Source organism: Trachinotus anak, unplaced genomic scaffold, assembly GCF_046630095.1.
Source record: "Trachinotus anak isolate AG129_WGS33_773 ecotype Australia unplaced genomic scaffold, CSIRO_AGI_Tana_v1 ptg000005l, whole genome shotgun sequence".
NCBI lineage: Eukaryota > Metazoa > Chordata > Actinopteri > Carangiformes > Carangidae > Trachinotus > Trachinotus anak.
This window is the reverse complement of record NW_027273856.1, coordinates 15,161,556-15,187,085: the sequence shown is the minus strand read 5'-3', so window position 1 is coordinate 15,187,085 and position 25,530 is coordinate 15,161,556. Positions and strand designations below refer to the sequence as shown.

General features: G+C 39.8%; 1 protein-coding gene across 4 annotated transcripts in view; it reads left to right on the top strand.

Annotated features, from left to right (window-relative positions):
• The window catches only part of ankrd6b (ankyrin repeat domain 6b), a 40,230-nt gene that overhangs the window by 7,816 nt on the left and 6,884 nt on the right, over positions 1-25,530 (top strand). For 2 of the 4 annotated variants that reach the window (XM_071478498.1, XM_071478499.1), the window contains exons 2-13: positions 3,697-4,037; positions 13,209-13,307; positions 14,912-15,010; positions 15,572-15,670; positions 17,623-17,721; positions 18,469-18,567; positions 18,744-18,842; positions 20,734-20,811; positions 21,147-21,251; positions 22,227-22,340; positions 22,486-22,656; positions 24,775-24,927. In XM_071478498.1, coding sequence (XP_071334599.1) covers positions 3,912-4,037; positions 13,209-13,307; positions 14,912-15,010; positions 15,572-15,670; positions 17,623-17,721; positions 18,469-18,567; positions 18,744-18,842; positions 20,734-20,811; positions 21,147-21,251; positions 22,227-22,340; positions 22,486-22,656; positions 24,775-24,927 — 1,341 coding nt within the window. In that variant the 5' untranslated portion in view covers positions 3,697-3,911. The other 2 variants (XM_071478497.1, XM_071478495.1) reach the window with 1 other exon arrangement.

Here is a 25,530-nt window from a genome sequence, read left to right as displayed (position 1 = left end):
TTTTCCAGCTCTCCCCATTTTTTCCTGGTAGGAAACAACACAGATACAAAACAGTGAGTCTGCAGACAAGGCGGTTGTTTTTCAGGAGCGAGCAGGTTAATAAGTATTCTCCAGGGCCTCCTCCCTGAGCCATGTGAAAAGCGAGGGCTTGGCATTTCTTGTTTTTGAATTGAGTCCCGAGTTCCTAAAAGTTTGCACAAAAGCCCTGTTGCCTAGCGGCGTGTTAGAGGCCTCACTGCGACTGCAAGGCCTGCTTTGTGTGTGTGGGTCTCTGACTGAGCAGGATCTTCTGGAGAATCAACTGGAATGCAGCTGGGGAGAGAATCCCCCCCTTCGCTTAATCTTGTTCATTTTCAGCTGGCAGGAAGGAGTCATTCAAATGCTTTTTGCAAAAGCTTTTTCATGCACTCTTTGGCATTCCACACTTTGTGTGGTCTGATTTAAAATTTTTCGGGAATGTTTTTAGGAAATGTGTCAGGCACAAACCTCAGGTTACTTCTGCAGGTCTTCCTGAATTGTGCTGTTTTATCCGCGTTTGTGTGATTCTTTATGGATTTTATTATTTACAGAGGAAATTGGGGATTTCTTTTTAATTCCTTGTCATTTTCCGTTCATGTGTGGTGCAGTTTGGACTGCACACAGTTGGGAGTTTTTTCATTCCAGCATGTTTGTAACTATGTATGTGAGCACTAACACAATTATGTGGAGATGAAAGTGAGTTTAAAACAGTTAATGAGAGGCAGCCTGTCGTCAGGTCGAAGTGGGCTTTTTTAATATCCAAACTATACATGTTTTGAAAAGACTTACAATTCCATCAGTGTAAACTATCATTTGATCTTAGTATCACACAGCAGCAAAAGAACTGCTTCAAACATAGAACAGTATTTTTGTAGCTTGTTTGTATCTTTTCAGTTGTCTGTAAAAAACAGTTGAATCACCATACGCTCCACACCATTTTCAAAACAGGAATCCATCCAGCCTCTCTTGTATTCATGACAACCTCATACTGTCATCTGTGATACTAAGGCACAGCAGTGCCACCAAGACGAAACAAGTTCACTTCTTTCCAATATTAGTCAACAGCGCCCACAGTGTTGGAACGCAACTGCTACTCCCATTGTGCAGTTTGTGTATGTACACATTGATTGTTGAGGAAATGACAGCATGAGGTTGTCATGAATATGATATATGAGATGACAGGCAGGCCGCAGCATGTAGAATAAATGAGCCCTTAGAATAATCCATTTTAGTTTTGTCTCTTTTGTTTCTGTTTATCGTGAACATGGATGTGTCCACCTTTGTGGCCATGGCTTTCTAAGCTCACCAGGCACATCTACAGACACATACAGTCATTCGAAACAAATAGAAGAGAAACTTTTTGTTGCTATTTTTGTTTTTGTGCCTCTGCAAATTAGCGTAGAATAATTGTGACTTTTTGATCGTAATCTCCTGAAAGTAACCTTTCAAAAGAGATCAACACAGTATGTGTAAGAGATTTCTGGAACAGTAATTTTGGGTATATAATTTTTGCACAGAGAAGGGGTGATTGTATTATTTTACCAGAGAGTTGGTGTAAGAGGTGTGATAGCTCTTCTGTTTTTAGAATTGAAATTGTGTCCAGTGCAAATGATTTGGCAGGGAAACTGTATTGCACAGCTGTGTCTTATGGTTGAGTTGAGATGAAGGGCTAACGTCTTGGAAATAATCCATTTATCTTTCTGGATTTAGCCATGTATGCCTGCAGCGCTGTGAATTTGTCTTGCTGAAGTCATCTGCACCACGTTGTCTCATTCTCTGCTGTGTTTCCAGTAATGAAAAACACAGTCATTAGAGGGACTGTCATCACAGATTAGACTCCAGGGATCAGATGGGACATGCCTCTTCCTCTGTGGGGTGGAGCTGTACAATTAGTGTTGAGTTGAAAATGTTGTTTTCACTGTCTCTCACATCCTGTGTTCGTCTCAGGTTACCTGTAGACTTTGTAATGTTCCTGTGAAAATTAAATCTTACATAGTACTAATTATTTTTACCACTCATGCTGCTTTTATTGTGTTATTTTATAAAATTTACCACCCATCTCTTGACAAATGGTGTGTACAACACAACCTGAGGTTTTAGGCTTTTCTTATGGTAATTTATATTATTATCAATGTCAATGTGTGGGGGGCCAAGCCATCGCAGGGAAGACCTGCTGTAGTTTTATATATATTGTTGGATAGTTTCACACAGAATCTGCAATATTAAAATCTGTCAATAAACTAGTTACTAAAGCTGTCCGATAAATTTAGTGGAATAAAAAGTATAAATTTTCCCTCTGAATTGTGAAGTATGAGATAGCCCAAATTGGAAATTCTTAAAGTGCAAACACCTCATCGACAGTGCGACACTGCTAGGGATGGGTTTCATTTTTGGATCCTGTTTCCAAAAAAAAAAAAAAAAAAAAAAAAGTTAATCTCCATGACCAACAAATCTCTAATTGAATGCTCTGTGTGTACTTTAATTGCATGGTATGTTCTCATTAATGTTTTCATACACATTAGGGTATTAGTAGCTGTGAAAGAGCGACCTGATAACTGTGATTAACCTGTGATCTTGATTCAGGGTGTTTCCTCTTTGTAAGTCAACTGAAATCTTGCTAAGATTATCTAGAGTTAGATAGACGAGGAGCCTTGTTCACTGGTCTTGCTGTTGGACCAGAAGAAAGGTGTATCCTTGTGGATAATGAAACTACTAATGAAGACAGTGGTGTTGTGTTGATTGTGCCCTTTTAAAAGGATGATTTTGACCATCAGAATGTTTATATATAGGATTGATATCCAGAGCTAACAAATAAAACCAAAATAGTACTTAAGATAAAATCGCCTTTATTAGTCCCACAGTGGGCAAATTCACAAACCCTACTTTTCCAACAACATTGCTACTAAACATTGCTCTTCTACGAGTCAAGTTCAGTCTACTGTTGCATTAGGATTATAATTGAAATTGAGATAGAAAAGTCTGACAGAATCTTCATCTCTGCATCATCTCTTTCACGCTTTGGCAGCCAAGATGTTTTTACATATTTTTACAGCAGCTTTGGTTTAGATCCAGGGCCATTTTCAGAAGGTTACAGATAATGTCAACAGTCATCCACAGCACATTGAAGCAAACTGGTAGATAACAGGAGCTCTTTGGGAGATTCATGAAATGTCTAACTATGCAGGAATGCATACATTGAACTTATAGAGACAAAGTTATTACATGACAGCTGGGTATCTGTCAGCTGACGGATTTTAATGATGATGAGAAATAAGATGAGACACTTGAGGTGCGGCAGCCTTCTTCCTTTTACTCAGTGTCTTCCCTGTGATTAGACCAAAACCACAGAAGTGTGTCTGCTGTTTATGCTGGTTATGACTGTGTTCTTGTGATTCTTTTTATTTTTTAAATTTTTTTATGGCTCACTGTGTGAAGGGCTTGCTTTGCTCTACAGCAGGCGTTCGGTGACCAAATTTGACCCCTGTTTTTGGCTCTTATTGCAGATTATTTCTGTCCGGCTCACATGATCCCATGAGGATTGTATGGGTTTAGCAACCTGGACAGTGGTGATGGCAGTCCTCTGCCCATTCCCTTGTTTTCCTGTTTGCCAGCTTACTATGAGTGGAGCACATGCTGGCTTGTTTTCACAGCATGTGTTTCCTGTTCTTTTTCCTGCAGCTGAGAGGATGAAGGGGACGAATCCTGGCAGTTTGTGGAGTTTGTAGCAACAGAAGAATCAGAAGCGTTGGCAGCCTTTCCAGCTCCTGTTTGACACCTCTGTCTGCAGCGGAGCTTATCATGAGTTAGAGGGCATCGGAGACCATCGCCACAGCTGCCTTCCCCAACATCTGCAGCAGTGTGTCTGGAGACAGCAGCATCACTCGCCCTGCTTCATGAGCCAGCAGGATGCGGCTGAGGTCCTCGCACTCTCCGAGCGCCTCCTCGTAGCTTCACACAAGGGACAAGCTGACAATGTGGTCCAGCTTATCAATAAGGGTGCAAAAGTAGCAGTCACCAAGGTGAGTGCATGGCCCTGAATGTGCTGATGGTTATTTTTGTGTTTCGTTTATAATTTAACTTTGAAGAGTTGGTCTGTCCATCTAAGACTTTGGCCCTGAACAACTTACAGTATCTTGACAACTACTGACCACGAACTGCTTGAACATGTGAGGATATTCATGGTCCCCAGAGGATTTCTGACAATGTGGAACTACCCGTTATTACTGCAGTCAGGTCAAAATTTCCATTGACCAGATGTCACAAGAACAAAGTATGTGTTCTTGTATGTGTATTTGTATGCAACAGATGGACCCATTCTTAATGAAACAAAGGGTGCTGTCACAGCGTCTCCTCACGCCATATTCATACTTTGTGATGCTCATGTCTGTAAAATGCATGCAAGATGATAGTGAACTTAAGATATAAACCTGTTCCTGCGTGATTTGACACGTTGTGCAATCAAATGCAATCAAAATCAGGTCTAGCTGGTCATTCCCCTAAACTCTCCCTCAGAGACCAACAAGGCTATACGGATTAAAACAGCTGCAACTTACCTTGTCCGCAACAGCTCTGGTCTGCAATATTCAACTTCTGATCTCCTCTGGTAAAACCTATGTCTCTTCAGTTAAAATGTATGTCTGTGTGTTTTCTTAATATGATGTAGGCTAGCCTATAGCATTGCCGTAGTAGCCAGGGCTCGTTGGCAGCAGGCCTTAAAAAAAGGTAGCGCGATCACTAAGCATTCTTCGGACAAGATCTTGTTGTGAACACATAGACTGCACTTGTCAAAATATAGACATTATTGCAGCATCCGTAGTCCCCCTTTTGAGCATTTTATTGATATCCTAGCTTAGAGTAAACTGACCAAAAAGAAACTGGAAGAGGGTCTTGCAAGCAACTGAATGGATCCACGCCAAAGAAGGATGAATATTTTCACTAGATGACATGAGGCATTGTTTTCTTTCTTCCTTCCAATAAGGACTTGTTTCATTACGATTTGAATAACATATTGTCTCTAAGAAACTCAGTAGGTCCACGTTCACCAGTGACAATCTCAACTGCTGACCCAGCAGGAGCGTCTATACCGGGTAATACTTTTGTCTTACAGGCTACATGCCGACCACTGTAATAAAGCTCCACACTCACCGAACAGAGAGATGAGCCAAGGCTACGTGATAGTCATAGACAAGCCAACGTTATAAGACACAGTTACAGCAAAGGCAGGCTTACAGGGAGGCGACTTTTGAATGAATTAAAGACAAAGATAAATCTGTTACGCTTCGCCAATTGTATTGGATGAAATGCGTTGCCAATTATACTTTGGCGGGCGTCAATATACCTGGGCGGCCCGCCCAAGTAAAGTCTATGTCTGGGAAACCTTGCCCTTGTAGTTGTCCCTGGGCACTCAGTGCTATAAGAAATGAACTGACCTCTGGTGACGTATTGTGGACTTGTTGAATTCAGGTTCAGAACAACTGGTTTGCCCAATTTGACTCACTGACTTTATCTTTCTTGTTAGTGGCTTGTATTATAGTGTCTTGGTGTCATTTTACTTCCATTGTGGAGTTGTGTGACTCACGGTCTTGTCTAGTGAAAACAGCAGGGACAGCTCTTTAGTTTGTATTTTTTGGTCGACTGAGTCATCAGTCAGACCATCCATTCACTGCAGAGCCATACCTGTCTCCTAGGAAATTCATCTTTTTTATAATGAATGAAGCTGCAAATTTATTAACATATCCGGAGCTGGTTGGGTGGATAGCAGGTGTGAAAAGTGCATGACTGTTGCACCACAGCCTAGGGTTGGCATCCTCAGTCCTCAGGGTCATTATTCAAAAGGATGAATAATACTGTAGTGACTATTAGTAGATATTGTATTGCAAGATTGGATATTTTAGGGGGAAATGTCTGTGAATACTTTTCTGACATGTTCAGTATCAACATATTTGTGACTTGCCAGATACGAGTCACTTGATCTAGCCTGGAAACCAGACCAATCTTCAAGCTCATGTTTATTTGCTCTCTCTGATGTGTCTGGCCCCCCTAACCTTTAGACAGATTCATCCTGAGAAAGTTTGGGTCAGTCACAACCCCATATTGAAATAGGGGCAGGTTTGATATGATGACTGAATGAGGTACACAGCTGAAGCATTCTCCCTCACAACCAAGCTGGCTTCTGCTGACATGGAGAGATCTATTGAATCTGCTGTTCCGACAGTCTTAAACTAATTGGGCAGTATATTTTCTCTAAAAAAAGAACAACAGGACTTTCACTCTTTGTTGATTAAAATTCAGATGTGTTGGCTGATTTGAACTGAATGTACCAACAGGCCCCACTCTGCCCTATGCCACATGCTTGTTTCATTGCTCTGATTGGTTGTAGGTCTATCCAGTTGTGACTGTTGATAACACTCTTTGGATTTTGAACTGAGTGCTTCCAGAGCAACTTGCTAATGTGAATTGGTCTGATGATGGTTCATCAACTTCTTGAGGAAGATATCAGATCAGCCACAGTGAAGTATTTTTTGCCTCTGGCTTATTTGCATCTCCTAAATCAGTTAGATACAAAACAGAGTGTGAAAAGGGTTAATAGCACTAGAGCTGTTGAACCTTGACTGTGTGTGCCTGTGTGGCTGTGATATCAGTGAGGAGATAATACCTTTTCTCTAGATGTTTCTGTTGGATCTTTGCTCGGATTAGTGGGCTTTCCTTTGCAACCATATGAGATCAAATCAGAGTTACATGGCTTTAAAAATGAGCCCAGTGGGCTGGATATTATTTTAAATTTTTTGATACTAGTGGCAATTTGATACCTAACTTAACAACCTACCTTATCGGGAGAAATACTAACATATGACAAAAAAATCTACTCAAGATCTATTTATAAGCTTTTTTATAGCTTTCAACCCCATCTCACTGTCTTCACCAGTGCTCAGAATCTGCTCAGTTGTCATTTTGGGGCATTCTGCGTCATATTACCTTGGTGACACGGAAACAAAAGCAGATATTTAATTCAAAACGTCAAATTTCTTAAAACACCACCCATGCTTGCCATCATCTTATTGTCAGAGTGTTGAGGATTGGATTTACTGTCAGATTATCATACTTCACATCCTTGTACTGTATGGTGATTTCAAAATACACAACAGTTTCATCAGCTATATCAGCTGAGAGTGAATGAAACTTTGATTTAGAGTGTGAATTGACCCGGCCTCAACCCCCACCCAGTAACCCCCACCAGAAGTGGCCAGTGTATTGTCTGCACCCAGATGTTTAACAATATCACAGCTGAACTGCTGTGTGGCCATATGGATCACACTGACACAGCTTTCAGTCTAAGAGTCACACACACACACACACACACACACACACACACACACACACACACAGTGACAGATAGACATACAATCAGGCAACAGAGTCGCTTGAGGTTTTGCTCTATTCTTTTATCTCAGCTCTCATATTTCCTGTAAACAGCAAAGTTCAAAGGTCGTTTTCAAAGACATGATGTAACCCTCCCTTGTGCCAGTTAGTGCTAATGCTCATCTAGAAAAATGGCCTGGTTAGATGAGGTACAGTGAGAACAAGCTGGGACCCTTTTCACAGATGGGTATCAAACCTCAATTCTGTCTCCGCAGCACAGAGTGTAATCTGTATAATGATAGTATAATCAAAAATATTTACTTACTCTTGGATTAGAGTGTTAACCATTCAAACCATAATTTGGCCATTAGACCCTTATTTATCAAAGTTCTTATATAGCTGCTTGTGTTTTGACTTTAAACTTTTCATGTTTAAAAAAAGAAGAATTTGGTTTAAAGAAAAAGTAGTAAAAATCTAACTTAAGGTCCAGTCACAAGCTGTTTCCAGAGCTTTTAACTCCATACCTCATGGGGTCCATCAAATCATATAACAGGTGGTTGAACTGGGGGAGAGATGCTGATACCCTCTCTAACCCTTTGCTAAACCCTGTCCCCCTTAGTTACTGTTGGCATGCCTGTCCATTGTGACACAGTATGTACTATACAGTGATAATAGTGTAAGATTATCACACAAAAATCGTTAACAATTGTTTTTGCAATTTCATGCAGTGAAAAACAACATCAGCCTCTGGTTTCCTTCTTTTATCACTTACAGCCACCTAATTAATGAAAAAGTCAAATATCCTCACTGGTTCATGTTCTATGAGAGGTGGAACATGGAACATACAGTATAAATAAAGAGAAAGTATAAGAAAAAAAAAGGTAATCTTAGACTGTTACTTCATCCCTTGCTTAGATTATCACCATAGATGAACATACAAAAACAATACAAGTGTTGTTGGTACTTGAAATGTTTTCAAGCACTATGTTTGACATTTATAGAGAAAAGGCTTGAGTTGCTAGAGGGTAAACTTCCACAGGACAGAACTGCTAACATTGCTGTACACTGTTTTCTTTTATTGTTCCAACACAGAAAAACTGGACATGAATATAAACAAGGTGTTATGTGTAGTGGTTAAATCAAAATACATTTACAAGAAGAGTCATGTGGTTGCATATGAGTTGGACCAGAGTGAGTATGCAGTACGTGTAATGGCACTGCAGTCATGAGTGTCATGTTTCTGGTGTTTTGGGGGTTTCTTGTAATGTGCTAGCAACCTGTGTCGACCAGATTACAGTCCACAGCATTGCTGTCATAGATGGTTACAGTTACAGTATTATCAGACCTGTGACGTCACATTGTTTTTCATGGCTCAGACTAATGTGAACATACCTGCAGTGATGTGAACAGGCTATACCTGTGTTAAAAACAGTTTCCATACTGAAGAAACTTAGGCTATCAAGGTACAATGTAGATCAAAGCTCGTATATCTCCACACAGTTTATCTTCACAGGCTGCAGTATGATCCTACTGTTGAGACACTGGCATTTTTTCTCTGGGTGGCCGTAATATATCTGCTCCTCCAGACACAGTAAAGGCATGTTTTCTGTGCTGCAAGTTTCCTGAAATTAGAATGAGCTGAACTTTTGTCTTGATCAAATTGAGATCACAATCACACATCATATTTTAATGATGTTAAAATATACTTCACTTCTATACTATTCTGTACTATCCATGTGCGAATGTTTTATCCAGCATGTTTTTGCATTTTCTGTTCTGGCGCTGCAAACCAATTTTCCATGGGAACACGAACACATGGCATCATATTGTAACAGCTATAACAATATTACATGTGCTGCTGTTTGCTCTCATGATTGTGTTTCAACTAGCTGTATTTGGGTGTTTTGGCAAGGCACCATCATGAAAGCTTAATCCAGGATAAAGGGGGTCGAGTTTCATATGAAACATTCCTCTGCTCAGGAAAAGGAATGTGGGGATAATATGATGAATGGGACTGAGAAAGAAAAACATAAATCAGATGAAAAGAAAAGAAAGCAAAAAGGATTAAGTAGGGCGTTAGATGAGGTTAGTAATGAATATGGGGGAAAAAGAGAGTCATGATTTGGTGCTTGATAAACTCCCGGTTTACAATCTGGAGAGTTCAGAGGTCGACTGTTTCAGCTGCTCAGTGGGACAAGCAGCTTGATTTTTCATTTGAATCTTTATTTATAACTAGAAAAACAAATGAAACACTGAACAGTTCAGAACATTTCAGCAGTTGTATTTATACATTTTATGTGTAGCTTCATTCTCAACTTTAGAAATGATGTTACAAATGTTTTTTTAACTCCTTAAATTTATTAACTATTTTTTTTTTGGTGCTTTCATCAACATCTCATGGTCTTCATCGGCAGATAAATAGTCCAGTCCAGAAAAAGCTGGTTAATGGACCTTTTTATCAAACCTACATGGACAGTGCATTATAGTACATCATTTTTGATAATGGTCCCTTTAATTTTGTTATGAAAGTCTGAAAATCACACATGCACAGGTGTTTTCACCCTAAGGTCATGACACTACATGTACCAGTAAGAATGAGGAAGCTGTGAGTTGTCCCACCCTAACAAATGCTACAAAACTATCAGGAGAATGAGAGAAATTTAAACACAGTCTGTACACACCCACACAGACTGTAGAAGAGGTGTGATCAGGCACAGTGAGTGAAAACACTATGGACCAGTAGAGCGTTGTGAATTGTGTTGTGACCGGGACATTTTAAAGTTGGAAAATAAACTTTTCATTGCTCTTTAGTCCACAAAATATGGAATAGAAACTCTGTTTACATGACCTTAAACATGTCTTTTTGAAAATCTGTATTCACAAAATCATTGGGTGTTCATTCAGCATTCAATTCAATTCAATTTATTTGTATAGCGCCAAATCATAATATACATTATCTCGAGGCACTTTAAGGTCGAGACCTTACTTTGTGAGAGAGAGAGAGAGAGAGAGAGAGAGAGATCCTAATAATGTTTCCTAGAGGAAGCATATATAGACTGAAAAGTATTGGTCCTTGCACAGAACCTTGTGGAACTCCATACAGTGGTCATAAATCTTTCTACTGTTTTATGCAGTTTAGAAGATGAACCACTTCTTGCTAGCATTCAGGGTTCCAGGAAAAACAGGCCTGTTCATTGTCTGCATGGATAATGTTAGGTGACCAGCAGTTGGATCACTTCAGTGCTTGGATAGACATGAAACTCTATTGTTTATATCAAAAAGATAAAGATAAACAACTGAAAACATCTGGTTCTTTAATAAAAAGAAAAAGGTGCAACTGGTGGAGAGGAGTCTACTGTGAGAAACACCATCACTGATTTTAAAGTTCTTTTATGTGCACTGCTAAAGGTGGAAGTTAATGATTATTCTTTGTAGATTAGTGTGAGTACACTTTTGGATTTTGGGTCATTTTTAATGAATTTGATAACTATGGTATGTTATTGGTTCAGAGTTTGACTGGTCTCTCGAATAGCAGTGGCAGCAGAGGCTCAATGAAATCATAGTATTCAGAGCCATCTGTCATAACAAACTCAGGCAAAACACTTATAATATTGTTAAATTATCCACAAGACTCCTATGTTTTTATGTTGAGAAATATGTAGGATATTATTATAAGAAACCTACCCATATTTATTCTTGAACTTAACATTTTAGTGGGAAGAAATACTCCTCTTTTGCAAGGAGAGTGAGGACTTCAGGCCTGTGTAAAATGTTTTTTTTTGTATGTTGGAATTGACTTTTGGGTAATTTCCTCAATACAAACAAACAGTGTATTAACATGTGAACTCAACATACCGGCTGCCTCTGAAAAACCAAACCCACAGTGACAAACAGACCTTCAGTCAGTCTGGAGACAACAGAGACTCCCTGCTAGCTTGAGGCCCGCTGTTTACCTGAGCTCGGTCTGTGGCTTTCCTCCAAGCCTGGCCCAGTGTAACCCAACCCCAGGACCGCATGAATGCAGAGCAGAGCAGAGCCGAGACGCTCCCAAATAAAAGCACAAACCTTCAAACGCTGAGATAATACCTGGCGTGTAATGCGGTTTGTGCTGTTGTGTGGGAAACACACTTGATCTGTCATTTAACTGTATTTACTAGGTATAATTACAGATTAAAAGAGATTGTCTAGATCTTGTGTTTGAAGTTTGAATGTTTGGCTACATCCTGCTCTGTCATTCATTCATTCAGTCAATCTTTATTTTAACTCAGAAACACATTGAAATAGCTGTTTGATGTAATGTAAGAATGTCAGGATATGTTGGGGGCATTTACCACTGTCAATGTCCCTTGTATCATCTCACCCTGCATGGTGAATACAGAGCATTTCTGCATTCAAATTGCTGCATTTTACATTATCACAGTGTCATTTACTAAAATATATTTCCTTACTTAATACAAGCAGTGTTGATCCATGAAAATAGTTTTTGTTCTATTTTCCAGCAGGAAATTGTTTATAGTTTTTTTGAGTTTTCATTGAATGTTTTTTATACACACAGGCCCTGGTTTAGAAATATCTGCATTTTGAATTCCTGCTTCCACTCCAGTACAGTGGAGAGTAATGGGGTTTTGTTTGTGGAATTTTAAAAATTAGATTTCTAAATCTAACAATTCAAACAAAATCCCACACAGTGTCTAACTTGCAATAACCAATTTATTTGCAATGTTTCAGTTCTAGACCTTCAAATGCTTTTTACTAATGAGGACCTACTGTATCTTTACTAGGAGTGACTGTAGGCCAGCAGTCAATCACATCACCCCCCATACAACAGAAAATAACAATTAACAGACATCAATTCACTATATAACAGTTTATGGTGTTTTACAGAGGGGTAGAGAAATAGCTATACCCTAAATATTTTCACATTGACTAGGTTACTTTATATAAAATGAATGCTTCAGAAGCATCGACTATATACTGCAAAAATGTTCATACAAAGATCCATTCACAGATGTTACACATAACATATGTAGATTAGCCCATAGGGATTAATATAATATATATTAGTAAACATCATAATTAAATACAATCTCACAAAATTAGACGAAAACACTTAAGTTTAGTCACTAATCAAATATATCTCTAACATATCATATCTGCAAGTAGGTACTAATAAAAATATCCTCCAGACAGCTGACTTCACTTTGAATTTAAAGTTTAACAGCAACATGTTTTTCTGTATCCAGTCACTCTGAGTAATCCACAGATCGTGCTGTCTGTGGCTGTTTCTTGGGTAGAAAATACATTTTGCTTTTTGTAATGTTTCAATGCAGTGAGTCCGACTCATGAAATTCCACTAATTTCCATTGTATTGGAGTGGAAGCAGAGATCTTAGACATGACCGGAGGCAAGTCAAAAATATTATTTTTTGTAATTTGGGTGAACAGATCATTTAAACCTACCTTAAGTTAAGTAACCTTTTTGCCTCAGTGCACACCCACAGATGCTTATCGTGGCAGGATGCAGGGTTTATCCTCTACCCGGCTAACATGAACAGCTGTGCATATTGTGCACTGTTCTCTTAAACTGTGGATTAAGGGTCTGTTTGTTTTCAGTCGACTCATTACTGAGATGTATTGTACTCTTGTCTTCAGTCATGCCTCCAGCTATCACCACGGTAACTTACACTGCAGCAATATCTGACTCACCGGACTGTGACTTGGTGTGTGGTAAAGCTGTGGCGGCATCTTTTAATCAGCTCTGTGTGTTTCTGTTGCGTGTGCTGTAATGTTTTGTTTGGTGGGTTGAGTTGTTTGTGTTTTTTGTGTCCACAGTATGGCAGAAGCCCACTGCACCTGGCTGCTTATAAAGGCCACATTGAGGTTGTGCGCATCCTGCTCAAAGCTGGCTGCGACCTGGACATCCAAGACGACGTGAGTAGACTCATCTGTCTGTCTCCTGCGTCGGCCGTGTTTCCAATCCTCATCCACCTCCGACTTGCACTGCAGTCCTGATTGATGGTTACCAGCAGCTGCTTCTCTTTTTGCTTTCAGTAATCATTTTTTAGATTTTCATTTCATTGTTTTAACACAAACACAACTGTAGTGTAATGACCTCTAGTGGCCTTGAGTGGGACTCTTTGGACTTCCCACTTGTGGGCTTGCCCTCAGGATGCAAGTCCAACTTCCTCACAGATAGCGATAACCCAGATCTGTGGCGCTGCCAAATTCACTCTCTGTGGTCAGTGAGCTCTGCAACAGGCTGCAGTACATCCTCCAGGAGTGGAGGGAGCAGGAGGTGCAGACTGAGGCAGGAGGAGGAGGAGGGGAGAAGACAGTGGAAGAGGGCTGGGGAAGAGCCTGGAGGATCAGGGAGAGTGAAGGAGGTTAGCCAAACCTGCTCCTACTGAGGCAGCGGAAATCTGTTTCCTCATCCCTCCTTCCCTGAACAACTGTTGCTCATCCAACGCTGCTGCTGCTGCTACTCCTCAGTTCTTGTCCAGCTTGGATTGACACCCCTCTCCTCCTCCTCCTGTCCCTCCTGCTTCTCCTCTTTGTCCTGTGGAAAACCACTGCTCATTGCTCCTCCAGCGCTCTCATGTCAAACCTGGCTTTGCTAAATCTCATTCAACACTAATCTGCTCTGTGTGCAGGAATTCCATTTATGGCTTAGTATAAATGTGAACTGAACCTTTTTACTGGGACTGTACACTCATTGCTTTCTTATGGTTATACAGACCACAGTGGACTCTTAACAGCTAACAGAGCTATTAGTGATGAACTGCTGTGGTTTGTATAACTGGTACATTGGGATCATATTAACATCATGATTGCTGAAGTCAGTAGTAATACCTGGTGTGCCTATTTAAAAGTTACTTAAACTATCAACTTGTAAAGGGATAGTTTGTTTGTGGGAATTTTATACTATTTTAAACATATATAAAACAGTAGGATTAGTTTAATTTAGTCCAGTTACTGATGTGATATTTTCATCTCACCCTCAGGAAAAGAGAGAAGTGTATTTGCCAGAGGCTGATCTGTTTAACTGAAAATCGAGACTTTACAAATGTGTAAATTAGAGCACACAGACCAGATGTCCCTCTGTGGAAAAGTTTCTTTTCAGAAGCATTGGTCCCACTGAAATGCAGTCATTCAGCTAAGCTAGCCTAATTTCATTCATTCATTCATTTATTCATTCATTCATTCGTGTGTTTGTTTCTCTCATAGGAAGCAGAACTAAAATCAAAATCCCCAATAACTAAACTATTTCTATACAAGAGCATTTTCCAACAATTAATATTATTATTATTATTTTTTTCCTACTGTTGGAAATAATTCAGTTTTGAATAGGAGTTAATGAATGTTTGTGTCAGTGAAATGATCCAGCAAGAGAACTGTAAAGTAACAATGTAATGAAAATATCTAATATAAAAAATATAAGCCTCACGATTGATGGAATTGTTTTTTCTGTGGATTGTTTACATGACAGTTGACGTGTATTGTTGGTCAGTGTTGTGTGTTTCTGCTGCTGTTGGCAGGGGGAGCAGACGGCGTTACACCGGGCTGCCGTGGTGGGAAACAGTGATGTCATCAGCGCGCTCATCCAGGAAGGGTGTGCACTGGACAGACAGGACAAGGTGCAGCAGAAACACAGACACCACATACAAATACATAGAGAGGCTAATGGTACCTCACAGTCAGATGGACAGGAGGGATTTCTGATGATCATAGAGAAACCAGTCTGACTCTAATCTTCTCAAACTCATTCTCTCATGAAAAGCAGAGTAATGTGACACACATGGTTTGTTCACAGACTTAGACATATAGGGATTATAGCCATAAACACTAATTTTTACCATGTTTTTCTATCATTTGATGTCAAAACTCTACATGCAGGAATAAAGCACAACTTTATCTTTGTGTCTTGTATCCTGCTGGAAGTAGCCATAGAAGATGGTGAACTGTGGCTATAAAGGGATGAACATGGTCAGCAACAACACTCAGATAGGCTGTGGCATTCAAACCATCATTTTTGTCTTAAGGGGCCCAACATTTGCCAAGAAAATGCTCATATACCATCACACTACCACCACCAGTGTAATTCCTCATGGATTTCTTAAAATCTCAAATTTAAAGTCCAGTGCATCAGTCTGGCTGTTCCTGTTGTTAACGTGTCTTTTTATCTTTTGTCCTGTCAGGATGGCAACACTGCTCTCCATGAAGTGTCCTGGCATGGCTTCAGCCAGTCTGTCAAACTGCTGGTGAAAGCTGGAGCCAACGTTCATGCAAAAAACAAGGTAATTCTTCTGTGGAGTGACCACAGCATTAATTAAATACACTACATTGCCAAAAGTATTCACTCACCCATCCAAATATTTGAAATCAGGTGTTCCAATCACCTCCATGGCCACAGGTGTATAAAATCAAGCACCTAGGCATGCAGACTGTTTCTACAAACATTTGTGAAAGAATGGGTCGCTCTCAGGAGCTCAGTGAATTCCAGCGTGGTACTGTGATAGGATGCCACCTGTGCAACAAGTCCAGTCGTGAAATTTCCTTGTTCCTAAATATTCCACAGTCAACTCTCAGTGGTATTATAACAAAGTGGAAGCGATTGGGAACGACAGCAACTCAGCCACAAAGTGGTAGGCCACATAAACTGACAGAGCGGGGTCAGCGGATGCTGAGGCGCATAGTGCGCAGAGGTTGCCAACTTTCTGCAGAGTCAATCGCTACAGACCTCCAAACTTCATATGGGCTTCAGATTAGCTCAAGAACAGTGCGTAGAGAGCTTCATGGAATGGGTTTCCATGGCCGAGCAGCTGCATCCAAGCTATACATCACCAAGTGCAATGCAAAGCATTGGATGCAGTGGTGTAAAGTAAGCCACCACTGGACTCTAGAGCAGTGGAGACACGTTCTCTGGAGTGACGAGTTGCGCTTTTCCATCTGGCAATCTGATGGATGAGTCTGGGTTTGGCGGTTGCCAGGAGAACGGTACTTGTCTGACTGCATTGTGCCAAGTGTAAAGTTTGGTGGAGGGGGGATTATGGTGTGGGGTTGTTTTTCAGGAGCTGGGCTTGGCCCCTTCCAGTAAAAGGAACTCTGAATGCTTCAGCATACCAAGAGATTTTGGACAATTCCATGCTCCCAACTTTGTTGGAACAGTTTGGAGATGGCCCCTTCCTCTTCCAACATGGCAGTGCACCAGTGCACAAAGCAAGGTCCATAAAGACATGGATGAGAGAGTTCGTTGTGAATGAACTTGGCCTGCACAGAGTCCTGACCTCAACCCGATAGAACACCTTTGGGATGAATTAGAGCGGAGACTGAGAGCCAGGCCTTCTTGTCCAACATCAGCTAGCTGCAAAGGGTGGACCGACGTCATATTAAACCCTATGGATAAAGAATGGGATGTCACTTAAGTTCATATGCGAGTCAAGGCAGGTGAGCAAATACTTTTGGCAATATAGTGTATGTTCACTATGAGCTCAGATCCAGTAATCCTCCCTTCAGATGGTTTCAGTGCTTCCTTTATATGAGAAATTCATCATGAAATAAAGCAATTCTACCACACAGTAAAACAAATCCAGATCAAGTCAATCAAAGCAAAACAAGGTAACTTTTGAAAGTAGAAATAACACGCTCCTCCTATAAATGAAAAAAATAATTAATTAACCACAACAAAAGGAACCCCTTTATTTTACTTATGTACACGCAGGGGTTTTGCTGTTGAAGCCTTAAGTGGTCTAGTGTGAACGGAACAACAAAGAAGTGTAAAAAAAAAATAAAATAATTATATTGTTGAATTTATTGAGTTGAGTTTATCCTCCCTTGATTCTTCCCCAGCTTGTATCTGTATTTGTTTTTGTCAACCATGCCACCAACCATTATCAGAAACCCAGCTTTTAATGTATATATGCATATAATATCTTAATTTGAAAAAAAATTATGATCACAGTGATTCACATTTGAAACAAGTGAAACTTGCTGTATATAAATTCTAGTTGTAGCTATAGCGGACCTGTCAGGATTAACTGTTTTACTGTGTATATCTAGCTCAAAATGTAAGTACCTCTGTAGACACACATGATGAAAGTAACAGCAGTAGCATGATTGATGTTGCCAAAGCATCAGCACTCAGTAAACCTGAATGAGATGATAAAAACACACAGGTGATATGTCTGATAGCAAAAAACACTAATAATTACTGACACTGACTATCTGCTTCCTCCTCTTCGTACTCCAGGCGGGGAACACGGCTCTCCACCTCGCCTGTCAGAACGGTCATACTCAGAGCTCCAAGGTCCTGCTCCTGGGAGGCTCCAGGCCTGACAGCAAGAACCATGTAAGATCTTTCTGCTCCCAGTCTTCAATATACATTTAAACATCACTTCATCATTGTCAGATAAATGGTGCTTTTTCAAACCTTAAGAAAGGGAGAGTAAGTATAAGAGGAGTGGTAGCTTCTGTTCTCAGATTCAGGATCAGGTTTAATACCAAGTAGGTTTTTCATATACAGGAATTTGCTTTGGTGATTTGGTTTTTCACGGTAAACATACAAGAAAACATTTAAAGAAAGATAAGATGTAGTGGTTTACTTGGTTTCAGTGTTTCTAAAATGAAGGTCACAACTCCCATAAACTCAGTTGCTGTTGTTTTTTGTTTTTTTTTGTGTGCGTGTGTGAAAAAGAGGATGTGGGAAGCTCCCACTGTTTTTTTTAACATCTTACTTCAGTTACACTGGCTCTGTCCAGTCTGCAGTGAGTTACAATAGAGTAAACCAGACTTTAGCCATTGATTGGGTGATGGTACTGGAACTGTGTAACATATATAATCATAACATTGGACCAGTCTGTCTCCTGTGAATCTTTTTGTTACTACTCATATTTCTTCTCTTCAGCCTGAGTTTTTCTGTCTCTGCATCTGCCAGATTGTTGTTTTGTCCAACACCTTTTAAAATACACAGCCTCTAGAAATGATTTCATGTCCCTCATAATTCTATAATAATACGTTTCACTGCTGTGACACATCTTTTTGAGATAACTGAAATTAAATTCTTGAAAAATTGCTAATCTCTCAGTACTTTTTCTAGGCAGGGGACACGTGTCTGCATGTGGCAGCCCGCTACAACCATGTAGCTGTGATCCGCATCCTGCTGGGAGCCTTTTGCTCTGTTTCAGAGAAGAACCTGGTGAGTTACTGGCTCGTTAGAAAACAATCATTCACCACCAGCTAAATACTGAAGAATCCTGTCTGCAGTTATCCTGCAGTACAAGGATGTTTGTACGATGGACTTGAACTGTGTGTGTGTGTGTGTGTGTGTGTGTGTGTGTGTGCGCGTGCGTGTGCATCTGCGTGTGTGTGTAGGCTGGGGACACACCGCTCCATGTAGCAGCTGCTCTGAATCATAAGAAAACAGTACGTCTGCTGCTGGAGGCGGGTGGAGACAGCCGCATCTGCAACAATGTGAGTGCCCGCGGCCTCTTTCTACATCATTAATGCTCAGAGGAAGTGTTTGTGCACTCACTTTGCCTTTTCTTCATCTTCAAGTCAGCACACATTTCTGTTGTGTTACCAGTCTCCTCTTGAGGGTTCCTCAGAGCAGCTGTCCCAGCTTCCTTCTGTTAGAAGCTGCACTGGAATGAAGTGAAATTGGGATCACATTTCAAAGCATTAAAAATAGGATTTGAAAGGTGGAAAGTAAATTTTGAAACAGTGAACTGTGGTTTTAAAAGAAAAAAACAGGATTTAGACATTTGAAAATAAGGATTGAATGTACAAAATGATTCTTTGCTCTCTTCAGTGCAAATCACAGACTTGTGTTTTCAAACTCCATCTAGAAAATTAATCATAATGTACAAAAAAAAGGTTTGGTGCTTTTAATTGTCATCTTGTTGCCCCCTCCTGTTCCGCAGTGGCATCCAACTGGAAAATTAGCGACACCAGCTATTTATCTGAACCGACTCCTACTGTTCGGTCATCGATAGAAACGCACATTACTTTTTTTTTTGTGCTACATTCTGATCCAACCTCTTATCAGAGCTGCTCTTTCAGTAATGCATTCTGGGATTTCAGACCAACTTAAGTTTTAAATCTTGGGTAATTTCCATTTCGTTGTATTGATAGAAATCATGTTGAATAACAATGAAACCATGTGGCAGTCTGGACATTGTAAAGTCATGTAAATGCACCCATGTTTCCTGGAGGCGAACTGAACTGCGGGGGATGTAATTAAAGAGCAGAATGTGCTGCATCTCAGAGGACAAACCTCTAACAGAAACATTAGGATGTTAGTGAATGAATAATTTACACTTCCTTTAAAAGCCAGATACAAATGTTGTATAAATTATAACCCAGGTTTTAAAATTTTTATGCTCTTTTTGTCAAAAATAGAAGATTATTTCACTATTTACTCTTATTTGTAATCACTATAAAGGAATAATTTTTTTTTATTCATTTAATTTAGTAAAAAGTAACTTTTATCTTGTTCATGGATGAATTGTCTCTGACAGAAGAATCAACCCAGGTTGTTTACTCCAGTAGTGATTAACACAATAACTGACTGTTAATTTCTCAGTGATAAACTGAAATCTAAAGTCAGTTTTAAAATAATAGTTTACTTTTTCAAAATATACTTTCAATCTTTAAGATCTTATTTTTATTGCGATGGAGTGTGTGGTCCCAGTCTCACCTCATACACTACATAACATCACACACTGGGAGAAGCAATAAGCTGTTGCTTGCCACTTTTACTATAAATGAATAGAATAAAAACAGACAATTAAATGCAATTAAAGGTAAAAGACACTGTGACAGATGGGAATTATCTGTACTATAATGACTCACATGGTAAATTGAGCTTAATGTACCATCCACAGCATTAATTCCATCAGTACAACAACACAACCACTTCATACTCAGTGTCTGGCCTTTTAACACAAAAATCATTTGCTAATTGATTCCCTGTAGCTTCCACTTTGTTTTTCTAGTTGCTGATAAGTGACTGTCTGTGCCACTCAACTCTTCTTCCTGGTTGTTTTTCACATTAAAAGCCCATCCAGAAAGAGAATTAAATGTGTGTCATTGAGCTGCTGTTAGACTTTTAATTTGTAACACCTGTGCAGGACGTGTTGAGTTTGTTGACAAAAGCTTAAAGAGTGAAAGAAACTTGTAAACTTCATTTACAAAGAGGAACTCAGAGCAGAGAGAGGCTTACATGACGAGAGTTGAATTTGCTTTACCTGGAATAAGGAATAAAGCACTTTCTCTAATATAAGTTTGTTCCCTATCTCTGCCACTGCGTCCTATGAGTTGTGTTTTGCCTGTTTTCACTGTGTATGTGTGTGTTTTTCTGCAGGCAGGTGAGACAGCTTTGGACCAGGCCAGAGAACATAACAACCCAGATGTGGCTCTGCTCCTGACCAAAGCTCCCCAGGTGAAACCAGTGACTCACACATTTTGTGATCACACTCCTCTTCTTTTCTTCACTCCTCATTTTTTCTTCACATAAACTTATAAACAATAAAGAGATGAAATGTCACAAAAAGTAACACAAAGGTTTCAACAAATCTTATCATATTAAAAATGCAGGTTCTTTTTTATGAAAACTAGTAAAAAAAACATTTAAAAAAAAGTTATTTATGACCTGCAGTGTTTTTATAAAAGATAATTTTTACCTTCAGGCATAAATACTCCATTGTTTTATTTTATTTACTAACCATGCATTAGGATTCCAGTTGTTGATTACAGTCATTTAATGTGTGTGTTCAGGTGCAGAGCTTTGTGCGAGGCAGGAGTGTGAGGAAGAGGAGAGACAAGCTGAAGGCAGAGGGCAGAGCTCAGTCGGTACCCAGAGATGAGATGCTGCCCTGTAAGGTAAGAACTGCACCACTGTGACAGAGTACATGTAAATTATTGTATTCATAATTAAAACTAGATCTAATTTAAATATTAAAAAGGGCAGAAAGCAGCAGAGAACAGCAGAGAGTTGAGGAGTGGGAGTTACACAAAGGAGAATATCCAATTTCCAGTGGTGAAGAAACGGGCAGTTTGACTGCTTCATAACCCACAATTACACACACACACACACACACACACACTTATTTCAATAGAGGGTCACATAACTCAAACTTTAATGATTAGATTAATGTCTTATTTTTTTGATTATTTGTAGAGACTACACTCTTGGAAGTTTTTTCTCTTTTGATTGAAAAACCAGAACCACTATTATAATGTTTATTTTATTTTCATTTATTTTAGTTTATTTTTATTTTGATTGTAAGTCTGTATTTTCTTAATAAGAATAAGAATTAATTTTTGAATCATGATATCTTCAAACATTAGTGGTGCTGTTTATGAGTACATTCAGTTGTCTCCTTAAAAAGCATCTTTTTCCATACAGTTTGATATTATGTTGTTTACGCTGAGTAAAAATTTCCACAGCAAAGCCTCCATGTTTTTATAGCTGCACCTTTCCATCAAATAGAAATATGGTATCATTTAGACTCATTTTCCCAAAAAGTTCAATCTGATTTGGTATTTATGGAGACATTGGGATCTCCTCTAGAATTTGAAATAAAGCGAGCAGAGCATGAATTAAAGATGAGTCTGTGGTTGTAGAGTAAATATTTCTGGGAAAAAGCGATTTTAGTGAATTGCCTTATTTAAATGGTGGAATTGTTCAAAAATACGCTTCTTTTAGTCAGCAGCACAAATCACATTTTTTAATGGGAAACTTCAAAAAACCTGCTTTAGATGTTTTACATTTTTAAGATTTTTCAGTGTCTCAAGTGTTAAAACATTTCCAGGAAACTGCTACACCAATCCTTTCCTTCTTCCTGTTTCCTGCAGGACAATGCATCTGCTGCTGATGACACCCAGAGCAGCGACCGAGCCGCCTGCAAACACACTGAGGTGACGGAGTCAAACACCAGGAGGGGAAAGAACAGGAAGCAGAGAGAAAAGGTAAGTTCCTGCATGTAGGGTTTGAGAGGCTGAGCGCTGCTGCTCAGAAGATCGGGATGGGGGGATGACAATGAGTCTCCTCTCTGTTATTGTCAGATGTAAGAGTTGGAGTAATTACTAATCTCAGGTGCTGTTGCTGTTGCAGCCGTTCATGTCTGACCCCCTCCGCCGCAGAGAGACCAGACACAGCGAAGCCTTCCACAAGAGGAGGAGTAAACTGCGAGGAGTCTCCCCTCATGCAGCCATCCCTCCACACAACTTTAAAGCCTATCAGCTTTACACACTGTACCGCGGCAAGGATGGCAAGATCATGCAGGTACTGTGAGTGCACAAACACTCCCCTGTGGAGTCACAGCAAAGACTGTTGTTCATGTGTTCTGTAAATTAATTCTTCATCTCCATTCTTTATATATGGATGAGGTTCGTCTGTCACTGAACAGCTGCACGAGAGAGATTAAGGAGGATATTTCCTGAAGGGCGGCAGGAATGTGCATGTTTTATGTGATGATGAATAAAACAACTAGAAAGAGTGCTCCTAAACTTTGACTCGTGATGCAAAATGTTCTGAGTGAAAAGTAGGACAAACAGGTTGTGGATGAAAGCTGAAACATAATTTTTAACAAAGGCCACATGTGGTTCTTCAATACTGACTCCTGTGTCATAAAATAAGGACTAAAATCATGTTTACCCATAATGCCCTGACTCCAGCAAATAGCAGGCCTCCAAAGGTGATGTGTCAGAGATTCATGCAGCACCATGCCATGATCAATCCCTTTGTAACACAAAACAGATGTTCCCACCGTTGTCGTGGTGACAGCATCAGATATGCTATCTGTCATATGACTGATAAAACCTTTAAGATAAAGACAAAGCACTAGACTGGATCTACTATGAAGCATTGAAAGTCAGGAAAAATACAAATTCAAGCAGAAGCTCTCTGAGGGAAACAGTAAGTTAAAATGGTGTGAAAAGTATCAGGCTGTTATTTAATTGCTGGCCTTGTATTGGTTCAGTCTGAACAGAGAGCTCCTCTGTCTGTCTCCCTCTTTCACTAACAGACTCTGTTCCTCACTCTGTGCCTGTTAACACAAACCTAAACAATGCACACACAGTTTCATCTGCTGCAGCTGTCACTGTTCATTCTGTTCCAGACACTGTTTGTATTAATTTCCATTTCCTCCCATAGGAGTGGGCTGTTTTGATAAAATCTGCTGTCACAGTATTCAATATTTTGTATAGAAATACATTATGTTTTTGTACATTTTCTGGAAAATCAACTGAGAAATAAGAAACCAACAGAATACTTTGTGACAGCGATGAACAAGTCAAATATAATGCTCATTGCTTCACAGCTCCGCCCACAATAATCTAATATAACCAGAGATATTAAAGGTTGCATTACCAACATTATAACATTGGTATATATTGTCATATCACCCAACCCTACCCAACAAGGAAACAGTGTCAAATACACAGTGCATTAAAAACATGCAGTTTTTAGCTTTACCATTTTACTGCCATTAGGGTCTTTAAGAAGAGACGGCTACAGCGTGACGCGATATGATGTGGATTCCATCTTGACACTTCCTACTGTTGCAGCCCAACTATGGGAAGACAACTGTTTTGCTGCAGTAGACAGTTGGGCTGCAATGGTCAGGGGTGGACAGTAACAAAGTACATTTACTTGAGCACTGTACTTAACTATATTTTTCCAGTATTTGTACTTAACTTCAATATTATTTTTATACTCCACTGCATTTAGAGGACAAATATTGTACTTTTGACTCCTGTACTTGTTACTTTGAAGCAGGAATGAATTTTCTTTTATTTTGAAAAATATGATAGACCATATGCTGTGTTCAGCACAGGAGAAAACCAATCACAGCCGACTCCAGCACTGTCAGTCATGTAGGGCTGCTGCATTATTGAACAGCTCAGTTTGAACTTAGCTTGAACTTGAACTTGGATAAAGATGACACAGAGGAAAACGTCAGCAGCTCCTTTTCTTGATTCAGTTGTGTTTTTATGGCCATTTCCATTGTCTTTGTATCCTAAATTACAAACTTTTTATACTACGGGTTCTGCAGTCAGTCAGTAGGTTCTGTAAATGTGGAACAACGTGACATTAAAAAACTATTTTTAAAAGCAAGTACTGCAGTACTTTAACTCAAGTAAGACTTTGACTGTACAACTGTCACTTGTATTGGAGTAATATTTGACCAGGACGATCAATACTTTGACTCAAGTAATGAAGCTGTGGACTTTGTCCACCTATGGCAACAGTCGGAAGTGTTGAGGAAGAACTCACATCATATCACGTCATGCCGTAGTTGTCTCTTCAGCCATTGCTGCTTAAAGTCCCTGTTTCCTGCCTCTTCTGTGCGGCCCTCAGTAAACATGGACAGACACTGTTTGACTGGTGACTGTGTTGCAGGCTCCTCTGAACGGCTGCCGCTGTGAACCTCTCATCAGTAAACTGGAGAACCAACTGGAGGCCACCAAAGAGGAGATGAAGACTGAGATCCACACCGTCCAAGACCTGATGAACAGCAAGATGGGTCAGCTGGACCGCAAGAACAAACACCAGGTAACGTACACAAGTGAACACACCACAGCTCGTTTGACATGCTCAGCAGAGGAAAGTCTGAATCATGTGCTCCCTCATAATCAACTGCAACTTGTCCTTTTTAAAAAGTTAAAAAAGCAGGTTCTGATAATGTGAAAGAAGTCTAATATAGAGATGCATATTTGGACTTTGAGTGAAAGCATCTATCTTAAGAAGAGGATGGGACATTGTAGTAACAGTACCGGAGCTGTTGTTCCTGCTGGAGCCACTGCATGCATAATATGTTCTCCCACAATACTGTAAGACGCCTCAGATAAAAGCTTCTGTCAATCATTCATGCGTGTACTCCAAGCATCACTGCAGCCTGAGAAAACACAACAGTGAATGTAGGCAGGAATTCATAATCACTGCGATCACAACAACAGGAGAGGGTATGTGGGCTCAAGGTGAAACACAAGGTAAACAACTCCTAGACTCAGGGACGGCAAAACAAAAAGATGTTTACTCTAAATCTGAGTGATAAAGCGCTGTGAGCTGGAAGATCATGTACATGCAACAACATCTGAGGGAGTGAGAGGAACAGTGAACGTGCATGGTTGTAAGGTCGTGATCTACCATGAGTTT